Source organism: Dryobates pubescens, chromosome 12 (assembly GCF_014839835.1).
Source record: "Dryobates pubescens isolate bDryPub1 chromosome 12, bDryPub1.pri, whole genome shotgun sequence".
In the NCBI taxonomy this organism is placed as follows: domain Eukaryota; kingdom Metazoa; phylum Chordata; class Aves; order Piciformes; family Picidae; genus Dryobates; species Dryobates pubescens.
Window position 1 is genome coordinate 17790793 of NC_071623.1, and position 18838 is coordinate 17809630.

The window sequence follows — 18838 nt, forward strand, 5'->3', positions numbered from 1 at the left end:
ATTCTCAAAGCTCCCTTAAGGGACTTCTACATTTTAGGACTGCAGACTTAAATCCTCCCAACTTTAATGAACAGATCCATATTCATAGCTCTATCAGCCTCCTCTCCTAGACTGATCACAGAATTTGATTCTAACTATGCCACTTTCATTATTAAAAGTCACACTTTAAAATGCTAATATTGAAGCTAACTTTGATTGGAAAAAAAAAACCAAAACAAACTTCACACCACAATATGAAAATATTTTCCTCTTCCTTCCTGATCAGTTTGCTTCTCCCTTAAAAATCATTTACAATCCCATGGTCTGGCAGTTCCATCAGTGACCCAAGTACCCAAATCAAATTGTTTCTTTTGGCCTTATTCAGTACTTAGAGGCAACACGAAATGAGCCTATCCCAAGGATTTAATGGTGAATAACCCTTCTGCAGCACTCTTCTACTATCTAAAGCAGTATGTGTCCATCTTTCTTTTTTGACCTTGAAGTACCTGGTTGGTTCATCGAAAAACATCACAGGGGGATTGTTCACCAGCTCCAAAGCAATGGCAAGACGCTTTCTCTGGCCTCCAGAAAGACTCCCAGTCCTAGTATTGGCACAGGTCAGCAAACCTAGGGCTGTCAATATTTCCTTTACCTAGAAGGAAACACAACAATGCATCATTTAATTTTTTAGCACAAAAGAAAAACCTCTTTACTGATTTTCACAGAGAATGTGAAATAGCTCATGACTGTTTCACCATCCACACACCAAAGTCTTTCTATATAGCATTTATTACATTCAGTGGGGCTCAACAGGCCATGATTTACTATTTTGACCCAAATTTGACTTCTTTGTCTTACATGATCTGTCTCAGGAAGGAAGCCTTGACTGTGAGTGTGGAGGGAAAACCAGCTCTTCTGCAACACTCCCTGGATATTAAGAGTTTTACAGAGTTACTACACTATGAAACCAAAAAGCTTCTTTCAACAGAATTTCTAGGCCGTCTTGACAAGGAACTGGTGAATTGTGAAACAAAAATCAGTGCTTTCTACAGAGCAATGACCTGCTCTTATCTCATCTGTTCCTCACAGTCCACTCTTCAAAGTGTGGACACTGATTTCAGATGTTTTTATTCTCCTCAGAGTCAGTTCAGTTGTCACACCTACTCTGAAATGTTCAGGATTTTCTCAAGGCACAGCCTCAGGAAGGGCACAGCTTGTCCCAGGGTCTTCGCAACAGAAGGAGAACAATCCCAAAATTAATTTTCTGTTTCAGTGATTATAGATCTGGCCTGGTAGCCATGAGGAAAAAAGCTCTTTGGCATCAGTACAAACAGGGACATAAAAATGGGTGAATCCAAGCTATGTTGCTCCTACAATAAAAAAGATCCACCTCTTAAAAGGCAGAAATGGAAGTCCAGACATAGTAAAAATTGGTTAACACAACCTGCTCTCACAAGACCCCCAACCAAGACAGGAGGGAAAAGTGACCCAAGAGGTAGAGATCTTAGTTAAGATAAGGACAATTCACTACTCTATTGCAGTGATACCAGATTGCACAAAAGAAAACAGGAAATTCTGGTGTACACAGCAGCAGGGGAACCAACAAAACACAAACTGCTGCAACTAAAAACCAAACCAAATCAAACCCAAAACTAACCAAAAAAAAAAGCAAGCAGAAGAAAGAGGCACACCCCTGCCCAGAATCCAGGGGGTGGGGGAGGAGAAACCACAAAAAATCTGGAACAGGAAGCTTTACAAGCTCTAGAATATACTTCAAGTCCCAAAAGCCCCAGACAACACCCTTCTTGCCATGCAGAGAGCATGGTATTAGCATAGTGTAGAATATAGGCCCCAGCTTGCACTGTGCCACTGCAGGGGTGGGGCAGCGCCATCCTCCATCTCTCATCATTTCTAGTGGGGCCAGTCAATTTAAACCAGTACAATTGGTTAGACCAATCAGAGCCTGAATCTTCACTTACCTTGATTTTGGTTCCCCTCTCTCAGTGAAAGGGAATAAAACAAGAACAAAACCCACTAACCCTCCTTCTCAAAGAGAAGAGCCCAACTACTCCCTTTCCATTTACTTGTTGGAGGGATGCTAAGGACATGGGCAGCACAAGCTAGGTCAGCTAGAAAGATAAATTGTGTTTCACTGGAGGATTTTTCACCTGTGCCCGTTTTAAACAAGCACCTGTATTCTTGTGAACACGAGTGCATAAATTAGTAAGATGTATCTATGATAAGCACCTCACAATTCACAACAGTCACATTAATAATCTAGTCCAGCACAGGCTGTTAACACTAACCAGAAAACTCCTTTCCTTCTAGCATGTGCTGAATAAGTGCAGACAGCTCAGGTTTTTCCTCAAAGAGCTGTCTGTAATTACAGTGGAAGTGTGAACAAGTGAATTGACTTGATTGGCCTAACTTCCTAAAGTGTAAATGAATTAAGACTTTCTAAGTACAAACAAAATTTAACAGCTGTTGCTAAAAAAAAATATGTAATTTTCAATTAAAAAAAACCTCACAAAGCTGTTTAGCTTATTTAAAAACAGTACTTGAGAATGAAAGCAATCTTAAGTTATATTGAATGTATGTTGATTTCTCTAAGTTTCCCTCTCTAGAGTTCTCTGATTTTCAAGGATTATCTGAGATTGCAGAAATGCCAAATGTTCCAATTTGGAAACAAAGACAGATAAAAGACAGCCACAAAAATGGTTGCCCTACCTTTGAAGCTGCCATAATTTGCACATTTCAGGCAAAGGGCATATTTCCTACCAGGTGAGTCAGAAGCAGTTTCACCTTCTCCATTACAAACCTCTGCTCAAGAATCATGTCAACTACTGTCAGAGGTATCTTTCACTAGAGTAAGAGACGCCTCTCAAATGATTAAGTCCAATGAGTTAAGTTTGGGCTACCAAAAAGTCTCTGCACAGTCTCAGGCTGTGCCAGGGGAGGTTCAGGCTAAATGTTAGGAAAAAGTTCTATACAGAAAGAGTGATTGCCCATTGGAATGGGCTGCCTGGGGAGGTGGTGGAGTCGCCATCATTGGAGGTTTTCAGGAGAAGACTTGATGGGGTGCTTGGTGCCATGGGTTAGTTGTTTAGGTGGTGTTGGATTGGTTGATGGGTTGGACGCAATGATCTTGAAGGTCTCTTCCAACCTGGTTTATTCTATGTATTCTATAATAATAATTGAGTGGTAATCAGACAAAAAAGAGGAAGGCCACAAGGTCTGGAACATCTCTGCTATGAACACAGGCTGAGGGAGCTGGGGTTGTTCAGCCTAGAGAAGACTCCAGGGGGAGCTTATAGCTGCCTTCCAGTACCTGAAGGGATCCTACAGGAAGCCTGGTGGGGGACTTTTCATAAGGGTGTCTAGCCACTGGGACATGAGGGAATGGTTTTAAGCTGAGGGAGAGTAGGTCTTAAGAAGAAGGGGATCTTAGGAAGAGGTTCTTCTGTATGAGGATGGTGGGACTCTGGAATAGGCTGCCCAGGGATGTTGTGGATGCCTCCTCCTTGGTGGTGTTTATGGCCAAGTTAGATGAGGCCTTGACAAGTCTGGTTGAGAGGGGTCCCTGTTCATGGTGGGGAGGTTGGAGTAGATGATCTCTAAGGTCCCTTGCAACCTAAGCCATTCTATGAAAAAAAATTAATTCAACTGGCATCTGTGGAAGAGGAGAAAGTCTCTCATATTCCTGAAACAGCAGATCACAACTTTCTCATGTCCATGCTCCACTCTCACTCCTCTGTCCCCTCATCTCCTCCTTCTTGCTGCACAACTTGGTTTCAGCTGAGTCCTGCAAGGTGGCTTCCTCCAGTCAGCTACATGATTTTCTAATTTGCCCACAGAGGGTCTACTCAGTGCACCAAAATAGAAGAATTGCTGAATTTCTCAATAGTCCTTGGAAAAATTAAGGCCTAGACTGACCATTGCCAGACAGGACTGATTTATCTCACCACATACAAGATGTCAGAGCCCTCAAACACGCATGTAAGAGAATCTAAGGTGCCATGTTACATTAAAAAGAATCCTGTCCAACCTCTGAATTTATTTCAGATCTTTTCCAGTTATCTACTCAGTCTCAAACTGAAGGCAAACTTCACAGACAGTGTAGTAAGCATACCTTCATAATGATACCAGTCCAATGAAATTAAATGATAGATAAAAATGTCTGCTTTACAGAGCTCACTTCATCAACCTCTTTGGCATCCCCAAAACCTCTCAGTTCAATGGGAAGTATACATACCATTTCTCTCCTCCCTTCATCTTTCTCTTGAAGTTTCAGATGTGCAGATACCTGGAATACAATACAATGGAATTTGATTTTGAACTTGTCTGAAGCACAGCAACCAGTTACAGTGGATGGCTCAGGCCCAACATCCTAATGTACCATTTAATCTTTTTTCAACCCACTCAGGAAAAGATTCAGCTGAACTGTAATGTTCAAATTACAGGCATCACATATGCCTGTGTAGTAGGTGACAGAATATCTGACTTAAGTGATCACTCCAGCATCTGGCAAAAAGCATATTAGAAAGGCCATTCTGCAAGTCTAAAACCTTGAGAGGAAGATGGGAGAGTCATGTCACCAACTTCTCAGGAAATGCCAGCATTAGTTTATTTGTGCTTTGTGCACATCACAAGGATAACCAAACTCTACTGTTCTCCAGGATGTGAACAAATGAGTACAGAAATAAACAGTCTTGTGAAAGATGTCATCTGCTGTCCTAAAAGGCAGATTCACACAACATGATGATTAACCCTTATTAGAAGCAATTAAACCATTAAGTAATTATTTTTGCCAGAGCCATGATTGATTAATTTAGACAGTAAGCATCATCTGGGCCCAATTCTACACAAGTACTCCTATGGGATTCTACTATGATGTTCAAGTAAGAGCCTTTGCAGGAAATTAGCCACATAAAAACTAGGGTGATTTCTTCTGGCCTTAAAACTTGTCCTTAAATAATGACATATAGCATGAGCAACCTTAACCTTATTTTGGCAACATCCTCTGAGAAAAACTTGTTTGTTTCTCAAATGGAGCAACAGACACTTCTAGACTGACTAGTTAAACTGGCAATTAGTAAAATTCTTGAAGCTATGAAAAACAGTAAGGAAGTGTTTACATTGCTTGTAAGACTTGGGATTATTCTGTTCTGTTCTTGTTGTTTTCCTGTGAAGAACTGGAAGAGATTTTATATGGTACCTTTATTAAAGACAAGGCACAAAAGAGTATAAGTAACAGAGAGAGATTCTCGAATCAAAATAACACTTTGCAGTCAGAACATAGAAGATGGGGAGAAAGAGAGGCCAGGTTACTCATCCATTACCCAAGAAAAAAGATGGCCACTACAAAGGTTCATTCTGTGCAGAATTTCAGGTTCCATTTTCTAGGAGGTCTAAGGAGTAGAGCCTTAGATTTTCTTCCAAGTCATAATGCTAGTCACAAATTGAAAGTGGTAAGCTAAGGAAGCTCAGACAACCTGAAATGGAATTCAAGGCATTATCAAAGGCCAAGCACTCTTACTGAAGGGAATCTAATCGAGATAATAGCTTATGGCATTACCAGGAGTAAGAACATGGGCACAACACACAGAGGTTTTTCCATTTTCTCCCACCCAGATAAATTAGGGTAAGAAACAAAGCTCACCATCATAGCTTCCTGGACAGTTAGATGAGGAAGGAGCATGTCATCTTGCATGATGTAGCAGGAGACTTTGCGAAAGGAGCGCAGGTCACGAGGCTGTCCATTGATGAGGATTTCTCCTTTCATTCCCGTCTCTCTGAAATAAAGCAAGAAAACAACCAGAAGTGAATCCTGCCTTCTCTCGTGCTGCCACAGGCCTGAGTGTGTGGAAATCTTAGGTAGTTAGCACTTGCTGTGGAAAAGAACTGATGCACTGGATAGAAATTAATTTCACGATTACACTGTCTTTCCTAAGAGGCTTCATGCAAGGCTGCTGAAAATATTACCCAAAGTTAATACAAAATGTGTGCTGTCTGATGTGAAGGTCTGAAAAAAAATCTCTATCCTCTTCCTTGTGCCCTAATGACAGTATCACAGAGATACTTTATACAGCAGGGGATTCAGGAAGGCGAACCACAGTCATCTCAAACATTGATGCTGGGTCAAGAAGATATTGACGTTACTGAAGTGATGACTAAAAAAGATCATTTTTTTCTCAGGTGTTTACAAAATGTGATTTAAAAAATATCACAAACACAAGACACTGAGTCAGATTTGTTACACAACTATAAAGGAGATTTTTTGTGTGTGTGTTTTGGACTTTAAATTGCTTCCTATTTTTGGATGAGACTTGTTAGCAGATATATCACAGAATGGTAGGGGTTGGAAGGACCTCCAAAGATCATCTAGTCCAACCCCCATGCTAAAGCAGAATTCAAACAGGAACACATCCAGGCAGGATTTTAACATGTCTATGCAGGTTTTCAATGCCTCCACAACCTCTCTGGGCAGCCTGTTCCAGTGCACTCTGCCACCCTCAAAGTGAAGCCTTTTAGATGTTTTTTCCTTATGTTTATGTGGAATCTCCCATGTTTCAGTTTGTGTCCACTGTCCCTTGTCCTATCACTGGACACCACTATGAAGAGTCTGGCTCCATCCTCCTGACATTCACCCTTCAGGTATTTATAAATACTAATGAGATCCCCCCTCTTCTCCAGGCTGAACAACCCCAGCTTCTCAGCCTTTCTTCATGAGGCAGGTGTTCCCTACCTCTAATCATCTTAGTGGCTCTGCACTGAATTCTCTCCATCTTGAACTTGGGAGCCCACAACTGAACACAGTGCTCCAGAGAAGACCTCACCAGAGTGAGGAGAGGAGGGCGAGAACCTCCCTTAACTGCTTGCCACACTCTTCTTGATGCACCCCAGAATGCCACTGGCCTTCTTGGCCACGAGGGCACATTGCTGGCTTGTGGTCAGCCTGCTGTCCCCTAGGACTTCCAGGTCTTTCCCTCCAGCAGGTCAGTCCCCAACCTGAACTGGTACATGGTGTTATTCCTCCCCAGGTGCAGGACACTTTACTTGTCCTTGCTGAATTTCATAAGGTTACTCTCCATGCAACTCTCCAGGTCTTCCTGAATGTCAGCACAGCATTCTGGCACATGAGCCACTCTTCCCAGTATCATCAGCAAATTCGGTGAGTGCACACTCTCTTCCTTCATCCAGATCGTTACTGAGTATGTTGAATACAACTGGATGCAGTACTGACCTCTGGGGAACACTACTAGCCACAGCACTCTAACTAGACTCTTCCCCGCTGACCACAACCCTCTGAGCTCTGTCCTTCAGCCGGTTCTTAAGCTTGGCTGTGAGGAGAATCCCAAGTGAAAAGAGAGGGACAGACAGAAAAAATATAAGCAGTAAGAATCTAACTCAAAACTTGTGAAATATTTGGTTTCTCCAGACACTGGGGTGAGATTTCTTCTGCTGTTGTCAGCAAGGAGCCATGAGGCTAAGCAATCTTGTCTTAGTTGGGAATTTTATTTTTACTGACCTGTAACCTGCCAGAATGTTCATGAGCGTTGACTTCCCAGCTCCTGAAGGACCCATAATGGCTACAAGTTCTCCACTGCTGAACTTCCCCGAAATTCCTTTCAAAAGGGTCTTATAACCTGAAAGAAGAATGAAAAGTTCACTGCACCCTTCATAATCATATACTGGGAGGCAATGAAAATATATCTCCATTAAACAATGATGACAAATTAGCAGGTACCTACTGAGAGGATAATAGTAAGTTGAATACACTACAGGAACTATCAAAAGCCAAATTCTGAGTGGGGGCAGCAGCCTCCTCCAGCAAAACAAGTAGTTTGGTAAGATTACTGGATCACACCCTTTTGATTCACTCCAACAGGGTTAAGAAGCCTTGCTGCCATCTTCTAAGTGTTTTCTCAGAGTATTTTATTAGGATCCTGGCATGTCCATTAAAATATCTAATACTCCACAGCTAACATAACTCTGTTGACTGTCCTCCAATCACAGCAGCTTCCATGCCAAAATCCTGCCCTCTCACCAAAACTTCCTGGAGAGTAACAGCCATGACCTCAAGGGTGAAGACATGTGCATTTGTTCATTCCCTGCTGAAAGAGGTATGACAAAGAAATACAGACACACAGGAAAAGACTTAATTCTCTTACCACAAAGACCCTTTTATCGTAAGAAATCTAAAGGCTTGTCCAGGCAGGCTGACTGACCACAATACTCTCTGAACAGGAATTCCTAGAGAAATACTTTTTCCTGATTAGGAACACATAGGGTGGTTTTTTTTTTTTCTCATTTAGATTAATCCACTTCAGATAATAATGCCCTCAGTCAAAGCTGCTCTAGAATAACCACAGAAACAACCTCAATGATCTCATTCTTAAGTAACTTTGTTAATAAATCTTAATTTAAACCTCAAATTCCATGTTACTCTAGGTGTAAGCAAACTGAACCCCAACAAGAATTCCAGGTTCAGACTCAGTTGCATGCATCCTGTCCTGTGTGATTCCCATTTTAAGGCACAAGGACTGGGTGGGGAGGGTGGAGAGAGCACTGACTGGATTTTCAGAATGAACTTCCCTTTTGTTTTTTGCTTGCACCTGCAAAACCAAAGGACCATCAAAAGGGAAGCACCTCTGCATGGAAGCCATGGCAAAACCCACAAAAAACCTGGAACATGAAACTTTACAAGCTATAGAACATATTTCAAGTCCCACAAGCCCTGGCCAACCCCTTCCTGTCATGCAATGAGCATGGTGTAGAATAACAATGTAGTTTGCACCACCATTGCAGAGTGGGGATAGCCACGTCCCCTGTCCCCAGTCCCTCTTCCCTTCTAGTGGGGCCAGTCAGCTTAAACCAATACATCACATTTCCCTTGTACAGCACAAATCCTAAGAATGAGAGCAGAGGAAATCTATCAAAAGGAACAGCTATTTCAAAGATAGAAACCTGTGGCACCTCGGAGAGTCCACAAGCTTGCCCCTCATGCCAACGTCACCATCTGAATCATCATTTAAAGGAAATGTGCAACAAAGAAAGCAGAACCTTTAAATATGACAATATTTACTAAATGAGATCTACAAAGTCCTTCATACTGTCCCTTAAATAAAATCATAACCAGTCACACCTTGCAAGCCTTTTCAATTTCTATGGGTTTCAAACATTAGAGTTGTTTTGTTTTTTAACCACCATTTATTTTGCCACTATTATTGTTTTACCACCAATTATTTGCACCTACCACACACAGAGGTTATACACAGCTAAGAACTGTTTCTCATACTGATCAGAAGCTGGCCAAGTTGGGACAGAATTTCTTTCACCAGGTCCAACATGTGGTGTGTCTCCATTTCCAGTCTGCTCTGATCAACATGACAGAACATGACATATAACTCCATTATATTTCTGTTATATATGCTTGCTCTTACCCAGATTTCTGGGGTAAATTATTCTTGTGAGAGTTTTGTAATTGTCAGCTCCTCATGAGTTTCAAGATCAGGGCACTAAATATTGCTCACAGTTATAGGGGAGCATGAATCACAGAATCAACCAGGTTGGAAAAGACCTTCGAGATCATCAAGTCCAACCTATCACCCAACACCACCTAATCAACTAAACCATGGCACTAAGTGCTTCATCCAGTCTTATTTTAAACACTTCCAGGGATGGTGACTCCACCACCTCCCTGGGCAGCACATTCCAATGGCAAATTACTCTTTCTGTGAAGAATTTCTCCCTAACATCCAGCCTAAACTGCAAAATTGTTTTAGAATCATAGAATCCTAGGATTGTTGGGGTTGGAGGGGACCTCAAGAATCATCCAGTTCCAACCCCCCTGCCAAGAACAGGGACATCTCACACTAGATCAGGTGGCCCAGAGCCACATCCAGCCTGTCCCTAAAAACTCCTACCTTCTTCCACCTCCCTGGGCAAACCATTCCAGTGTCTCGCCACCCTCATGGTGAAGAATTTCTTCCTAACATCCATTCTGAATCTACCCAGTTCTAATTTTTTTTTCCATTCCCCCTAGTCCTATCATTACCTGACACCCTTAAAGTCCCTCACCTGCCCCATTTACCCCCTTTTTCCACTCAAACCTCAGATCACCTGGGCTCTATTGGAGTCTCCTCCCACCCCAGGTGTGTCCACTTTGCCCTTCCTTCCCACTCCCCTATTTAATCGCCACCAGGAAGGGCAGGAGCCCTAAGCTGAGCCCATCTGGGCTGAGGATCCTCCTCTCATCTCTGGTGAGTGCCTATGGTGCACACTGGGTGATGGTGGTGGTGACAACAAAGGCCGGGGGGCCTGGTGGCCCCCCGGCTAGGTAGGGCAATGATTGAGGACTCCTCCAGTATCATCCACAGTAGCTGGCTGGGCCTCTTTACTGGGGCTGAGCTCCTCTGTGTGGTATCTTGGCTGCTGAGGGTCTTGCTCCTGGCTCTGGGATGGGTGCACAAATGGTGGTGGTGGAGCAGGAGCAGGAGCTGTTTAATCATATGATATTATGCTCATTACACTATTTTTACCTGGAGGCCCCTTGAGTCTGCTGTCATCATTTGACAAGTCTCTGCTTTTGTGCTTCAGTTACAGACCATTTCTTGCCCCTCACTGAAGAATGTGTGCAGCTGTGAATACAGCCTAAAACACACACTTACTACATGAAAACATTTTACTGTTACCTAAAACTGAAGCCTTTCCTCACACTATGTATAGTTGTAAGATTTACATCACATCCATTAAAGTCACTTTTCCAAACTATAATGAGTTTACCTCTAATTGCAGTATCTTCCCCCTCACCTGCACTTATTTCTGCCCCTCTGATGGAGATTTCCATTAAAAGTGCCCAGCACACAATGTTAAACCAGAGCAAGCCACATTGCTGCAACTCATTTGCAAAACAGTAAGAACATGATTTAAGAAAAAACAGAGGAAAAAAACCCATTAGATAAGGATCCCAATCACTGGCATTTAAAGTTCCTCCAGACTCAAAACTATCTCTTCTTTTGACTGCAAGCACTTAAGAAGCCTTTCTATTACAAAGGTTAATTTAGCAAACTCACAAAAAAGATTTGCCACTGTAGCAGTAGTGTGGTGCCCAGTATAATCCTTTAGAAGGAATTAAAAGTCCATAAGTAACTACAGTCTCCCCTTTCAGAATATTGAGGCTAATCTTTAACTGAATCAGTTGACCTAAAACTTCTATATTGGGCCACATGTCTTTCACGAGAAACAGATTATGCATTTGGAGGGGACTGCATTCTTACAGTACAGGGACAGTTTCAGATCCCTCTGCCATGTATCAGGAATTTTTGATGACCTTCACTCCCCATTTACCTGTCTTACTTCATTTTCCTTAGGCCACTGGCTCATCAGATGCAGCAAGAAGTTTTGGTACCCCAGAGTTTAATGAAAGGGTTCATCTCAGAAGTGAACTGACTCCAAGATGCATATTAGTTTGAGCACCATGTCGGTGACCGGACTGGACTTTCATTGCCCATTGGAATGGGCTGCCTGGGGAGGTGGTGGAGTCACCATCACTGGAAGTGTTTAGGAGGAGACTTGATGGGGTGCTTTGGTGCCATGGTTTAGTTGATTAGATGGTGTTGGGTGATGGGTTGGATGCAATGATCTTGAAGGTCTCTTCCAACCTGGTCTGGTCTAGTCTAGTCTACATCAAGACCAAGTGTAGCATCATGACTTTCAGTTATTTGTCTTAAAACTTGATTTTCAATTGCAAACATCTTGGAGCCTTTCAGTTTTCCATGTGCTCTCCTGGAGTTACTTCAATCTCACCCTTAAAAATACGCTCAAGGGCTGATGTCTATGGGAATCCAAATACCAGTTTTCAAGAACTAGTTAAAACAGAGTTGTCAACAGAATATTAATACACCATCAGCAACCAGAAAAAGCACTTGGGAACTTTCTCAATCCAACCCACTGAAAAAAATGAATGAAAGAAGTAAGAAAACAAAACTGAAACAGAAAATGCAAGTGATGCAAATTTTTTGGGTCTTAATTTCACCTCACATGACATTCCAGAGTTCAGTTGATTCTCTGAAGAAGCAAAACATGCTTCATTTTCCCATGTTAGGATTTACCACAGAAAGCAAACTCCAGGCACGGAGATATTAAACCAGATTCACAGCCAGAAACGCATGACTGGCCTGAACAGACCCCCATTCAAGAGGTGGATTTCCCTCACTGCCTGGCTGCAGCACAAAGACCAAAGCAGTTCCTTGTTTAATGAACTGATAGAGTGACCTCCAGTCACTCTCCAGATGATAAGGGAACTCTCATTGCTCAAGCCACCAAAACTTTTACTATAGGACTCAGCAAGGGAGAAACAGGTTGATGGGTTTGTCTGCTTCCTTGTGGATGTTACATGATTTCTGAGGATAGTTGGCTTTACCACTCTAACAAAATGTATGACTAATCTGAAAAGAAGCAACCTACCCTCTCCTCATATGTAGAGTAGAAGCACATGCTTCAAAGCACATGCCTTTAGTGCCTGAATCAGTACCAAAGAAAAAAGGAAACCAAACTGCACTCCTACCCTTACAGCAAATTCCCTCAAGTAAATACCACCTCTAAGTTTTGGACTAAAATGCTTTGTTCATTTCCAGTTCATTGCCAGTAACATATTTGTTTGTTACTCAGAGAAATGTCTACCACACAAGTTTCTATGTGTTGTAGCCTAATTCTGCATCCACCAGTAGGCATCACGAGCCTGTCTTGTCTTGGGTCCTGGGTGAACACAGAAGGCTTTCCCTACTTACTGCAACTACAGCAGGATTTGCTCTTCCCAACATATCTGAACTGTTTCTCTTTCATTACAGGCTCTTCTGAAGGTAGGAAATAGCTGTTGGTATCCAGCAAGTACTACTGGCCTGGAATTGCTCATTGGTTTCTCAGAAAATTCACTATAGCAAAGAGGTAACAGAGGACATTTCAACTCAAGCAGCTCAAGTTTGGCAAAGCTATAAATTACTGAAAACCAAGCCACAAAATAAGCGGTGTTTGACACTTAAATGCTAAAACCAAAGACATCATAACCTGCTCTTTCCACACTCCCTATCTGCAACCAGGTATAAGTGTACCATTTCTTTATTAAACAAACAAACCCACAAACAAAACACCAAAAACAACCAACCAAAAAAACCCCAACAACCCACAATGCAAGGACAATATTTCTATGTCTTTTTGTGGTGTGTTTTCAGATGTGATGTGCTATATTTCTTCTCAGAAACATCCATCTGAAAGTACAGAAGACACCTCAGGCAAGTACCATGTTACCATACCTGCCTTACTGTAATACCTCCAACAATCAGTGTGCTTTTTAAAAAGCAATATAAGTTTCAATACACAAATTTGTTCTTTTACAGAACCATAAGCCAAATTGTTTGTTAAATCACAAAAAGAAACCACAACAGTTTCTTGGCACTGTATTGTGACCCTGTTCCATTAAAGAAACTCCCTCACATTTTCCTATTCTTAAAATTTATGGGCTTAACTCTCATTTCCTCTTGTTGCAATGAAAAGAGTTATGCCAAAGCCAAGGGACTTTTCCAACACAAAACCTGAATAAGGGCAAGTGGAATCAAGACATCACATTCATCCTTCTCCCTTTGAGGCAGGAGCAGGGAGTCCTTCCGCTACGGAAAAATGCTCCTAGCAAACCCTGAGATCCATCATGCCCTGATGGTCAAAGACTCTTCTCCCTGGATTACCTACTGTGCATCAACACAAATAAGGGAAAACCAGACTAACCTGGTCATATAGCATATTAAAGGGAAAGCTGGTGATTTATGGATTAGAGGAAGAGCTTGCAGAAGAGAGTAAACATCCTCATGATATCTGGCAGTCATTTTATTTGTAGACTCTAGATTTGTATCAGAACACTGGGGCATGCTAGCAGAAACTCTACAGAGAAGAACAAGTTAAGAAACACACACACACAGAGGTAACAGCCCAAGGCCGGATTTACACTAGAAACATTTGTAGACGTAATCAAACATTAGGTAGGAAGCATGTTTTGCTCTCCTTTTTACAACAGTTAAAAGTCCCTACATCTAGATGTAAATATGCCCACAACATATCAGGCACTTTCTACACCTCAGCCCTTGTTCTCACTCCCGAGAAGAAGCCACTGTCATAGCACAACATCTACGTTTACAAGGACTACATCAATCTGCTTCATCTAACAGAGTTTTAAACCCCATCAGGCAGGGCTAAGCAAGGAATGGCAGCACAGAGATTATGTGAAGTTCCTGAAGGAAGCTACCCCATATAGCTGTCCCATGGAGTCTGTCTTAGTACCCTCATGCTTTACTTCTTCTGTCCCCTCCTGCACTGAGTCAGCACCTTTCTAAACCCCAGAAGCAGATATGCACTAACAGAAGACCAACAGGCTGGTGCTGCAGAGCTGTGAAGGCAATGACAGTAAATATCTTGTATTTACTTTGATAATTTCTGAGCACACAGTCATAACCACACAGTCTATCTGCACGTGACTAGAGGTGCAGGTTCCTCTTCTTTGTGCATCATTAACATAATTGTGCATGTAGACAAGTCCTTGATGATCTGCAGTTCCATTTTACAACTCAACAGTCAGACAGCATGCAAATATGACGGCCCTACATATGCTAGATGTGCAGGGTGGCTATCAGACACTGCAAGATCATGGCCCAGTTTGTGGGTCTGGGCTATTCAAAGCATAGTTTCAGAAGCAGCTTACAGCCATGGAAGATGATGTTACTGAAGTGGGCAGTGTCATTCTGCCCTCTCTCCCTGGGCCACCTTCTCATCACTTTCCCTGAGCTGGCTTTCAAGTGCACCTACAAAAGCAGTGAGGACAGCAAGCCTGACCACCTGGAAACGGCTCCTGGAAAACTACGAACAAAGAGGGCTTGTTTGCAGCTGCATGGGCTGCTGGATCATCGAGGCCAGGAGAAGACAATGTGTTTCACAAGCTGCAGGGGGGGAGACACAACAGCCCTTCCAGTGGTTTGTGCCACCCAGGAATCCATCTCTTGAGATACTTTTCCTTTCCCTTTCTGAAACACAAATAGGACTTACAGTTAAATGAAATGATTCATTATGCACAACTCATGCTGGGCCATTCCAACTGGACTGCTTGTTTGGCTTTATTTTTGTATAAAACAAAAATGAAATCACTTCCCAGTGATAAGATGAAGATACTTGGAGCTTTTCACCTAAATCAAAGTTAGTTTAAAGCCAAGGTGTTTTTCTAATTTGACATATTGTTAGAGAGATGTTTTCCATATATGTCAAATTCTTCTATCAACCAGACAGGTTACTGTGTTCCCTACTCACTGTGTCAGTGCAGTTCCTTTTCCTCTCAGTGTTACAGTTAGGGTTTGCTAAGTAAGAGCTGGAATATTTTCTGATGAGAGAGACTATCTGTATCAATTGACAATTATTTAAATAATTTGAATTTAAAAAATAAATTCTTGATGGGGATTACTTAAATGGACATTTTTTTCCCAACAGCATGAGCTCAAATAGGCTTCAACTTACGCGAATTACAGGGAAGAAATTGAACAAAATACAACAAGGGTGAGTGCAGTGTCTTGCATCCGGGAAAGAGCAACTCCATGAACCAGGACTGTCCTCAGAGGGACCTGGGGGTCCTTGTAGATAGAAGGATGACCATGAGCCAGCAATATGCCCTTGTGGCCAAGAAGGCCAATGGCATCCTGGGGCGTATTAGAAGGGGTGTGACTAGTAGCTCAAGAGAGGTTCTTTTTCCCCTCTACTCTGCCCTTGTGAGGCCACATCTGGAATACTGTGTCCCTTAATTCAAGAAGGACAAGGAACTGCTTGAAAGAGTCCAGTGCAGAGCCACAAAGACGATTAAGGGAGTGGAACATCTACTTTAAAAGGAAAGGCTGAGGGACCTGGGTCTCCTTAGCTTGGAGGAGACTGAGGGATTGACCTCATTAATGTTATAAGTAAGTGAAGGGTGAGTGTCAGGAGAACACAGCCAGGCTCCTAGTGATGTCCAATGATAGGACAAGGGGCAATGGGTGCAAGCTGGAGCACAGGAGGTTCCATATGAACATAGGGATAAGCTTTTTCACCGAGAGTATGAAAACATTGGAACAAGCTGCCCAGAGAGGTTGTGGAGTCTCCTTCTTTAGAGACATTCAAAACCTGTCTGGATGCGTTCCTGTGTGACTTACTCAAGGTGATCCTGCTCTGGCAGGGGGGGTGGACTAGATGCAAAAAAGGCATCTTTTAACTTCCAGAAAACCCATGGGACAGAAACAGCTTTCCTGGCAAACACAGTGAAAAATTATATTGCTTTTAGTAATAGGAACTTGACTCATTGTATATTGGCCTGAACTGTACCTCTATAAAGCCTGGGGGTGCAAAGTCACACAAGAAATAACAAACAAGTTTAAGCTAAGTGTCTACCAAATAAAACCTATATGAAAACTCACAGATCATTGTTTCATGGCTTCCACCAGCAATTGTGTAACACAAGTTGAAACCTTTTTTTGAATCATTTTTCACTTCAGATTTAGAATCCACACATACAACTATTTCTGTGCTACTCACAGGCCCCAGTAGGATTTTCCATTGTCTAAACTCTGAGCCCTGCTTTAGGACAATTAAGAGAATTTACAATTGTAATGTATTCTTGTACCTTGCCTCAGAGAAATGACCTTCCTTATGTAAATGTCTCTAAAACAGCAGGCCAGGCACTAAAACATAAGGACAGAGAGTGCAGAAAAGCTAAGTGAGTACTTGAAGTAACAAATTCAAATTCCTTGCCTCAAAGTGCTTTTCAATTCAGAAATGAGAAATCCATTCCTTTCAACATAAAAAAGTAGAACTTTTCATGCTGTACAGAAAGAGAAGAAAAAAGAAAAGGAAAAGAAAGGAAGATGAAAAAAAAGAGCAAAAAGCAAAGAGGAAATAAAAAAGAAAAGGAGAAAAGCAAAGAAAAGGAAAAGAAAAGGAAAAGGCAAATATAACAACAAAGAGGAGCGGGGAGGGGAGGAGGGAGAAGAAAAGGGAGAAAAAATATGAGAAAAGGAGAAGAGAGACGAGAAGAGAAGAGACGAGACGAGACGAGACGAGACGAGACGAGAAGAGAAGAGAAGAGAAGAGAAGAGAAGAGAAGAGAAGAGAAGAGAAGAGAAGAGAAGAGAAGAGAAGAGAAGAGAAGAGAAGAGGAAAAAGAAATCCTCCTTGAGAGCAAAGCTCTTCCTTTGTGGTGGACTAAAGTGCATTTCTTAATATAGACCACATCCAGGTCTTCTTAAACATATTGCTCTTGATCTATGGGAGATTTCCCACTTAGTGATCATGGGATGGATTATTCCTAACTCAGATGGAGAGCTTAGCCCATGCTCACAGTGAGCCATGTAGCTTGCAATCTGCTAATTTTGTATGTCTAAAACTCTGATACTTAACCTAAATTCATTGTTTAGGAGCCATAAATTACCAATAGAAACAGGCACACCCAACAGGTAATTAATTCTATCTGTTTTACATTCCTATTCTGGGAAGCAATAAATAATCCTCTGGAAGTGCACTTTCCCTAAACTATAGTGGGAGTTTGGGACAATTAACTTAGACTGGAAACCAAACCTTTAGACATTGTGACAAACCTCATTTTTTGCCAGCAAAATCATGTCTGATTTCAGTATCAGTCACAAATAAAATGAGTATCAACACAGTCAGTTTGATCATGGTCCCTCCTTTGCTTGCATGATTGCAAGAATTAAGCATACAAATGGAACTCTGGAAATCTTCAGTTGGATTGGCATTCCAGATGTACAAGATCACAGGATCACAGGATGTTAAGAGTTGTAAGAGACCTCTGACAATCATTAAGTCCAACCCCCCTGCCAGAGCAGGACTATAGAATCTAGCACAGGTCACACAGGAAAGCATCCAGATGGGTCTTGAAAGTCTCCATAGGAGGCTCCACAGCCTATGAACACATCAAAACCAGCATCCTGTCCATGGCCAGGATGTACAAATGTATCAGGCACTGGTTCTTTTACTTATCATTACTATACAGCACTAGCTTCACACTCTGGTAACTGAGAACCCTTCAAAGCTCCCTGAGTTTTTGCTTCAAGCTATCTACTAGCTCATGAACACAGCATCACAGTGGTAGCACTTGGTTCAAACTTAACCAGAATGAACAGCTCAAAGTCTCAAAAGTCCAAGTATGTTTTGGAAGACTAGATGTTAGTCAAAAACTAAATGCTTAAGAACAAACTTTAAAGCAGTTTTGGAATTTTGTTTTTGTGGGTGCCCAAGATTTGACTTCTGTCAGCATACCTCCTTTGTGCTAAACTTATCAGCTAACTTCCTTCGGTGGCAAATCAGTAAAATACACAATCGGTTGGAGCCTAGAGAGATCATGAGCCTCCACACCAAGATTTATGCTAGTCACTGTAGGCCATATTGCATAATAAAAGAATGCATTGATGAGAAGATGACAGTTGTGTTGGGTTTGTATCTGGGGGGGAGGGTTGGTGGTATTGGAGGTGAGGGCTATGGCATGGCTTCTGTAAGATGCTTCAAGAAACTCCACTGACCCCAAGTCAGACCTACTTCTGGCCAAGGCTGAGCCAGCCAGCGCCTCGGCAATCACATATTTAAGAAGAGAAAACCTTCTTGAGTGCCTCCCTCTTGAGTACTGAAAATCTTCAGAGTTGGAAAGGAATGCTACATGGTAGAAACCCTATACGAGTACCAAGTTCAGTAAGGAAGGTGCAAGGGAGGCATGCCAGAGCAGCCATTCCCCTTTGGCCTGTGGTGAGATGGCTGTCAGACTGAGTCCTTGAAGCTCTCAGAGATC

General features: G+C 42.1%; 1 protein-coding gene across 1 annotated transcript in view; it reads right to left on the reverse strand.

The window, feature by feature from the left end:
• The window catches only part of ABCG1 (ATP binding cassette subfamily G member 1), a 64384-nt gene that overhangs the window by 14623 nt on the left and 30923 nt on the right, over positions 1–18838 (reverse strand). Inside the window, exons 3-6 of the mRNA XM_054165844.1 lie at positions 7508–7625; positions 5639–5771; positions 4232–4282; positions 486–631 (exon numbers count right to left, since the gene is read on the reverse strand). Coding sequence (XP_054021819.1) covers positions 486–631; positions 4232–4282; positions 5639–5771; positions 7508–7625 — 448 coding nt within the window. The remainder of the gene's footprint in view (positions 1–485; positions 632–4231; positions 4283–5638; positions 5772–7507; positions 7626–18838) is intronic.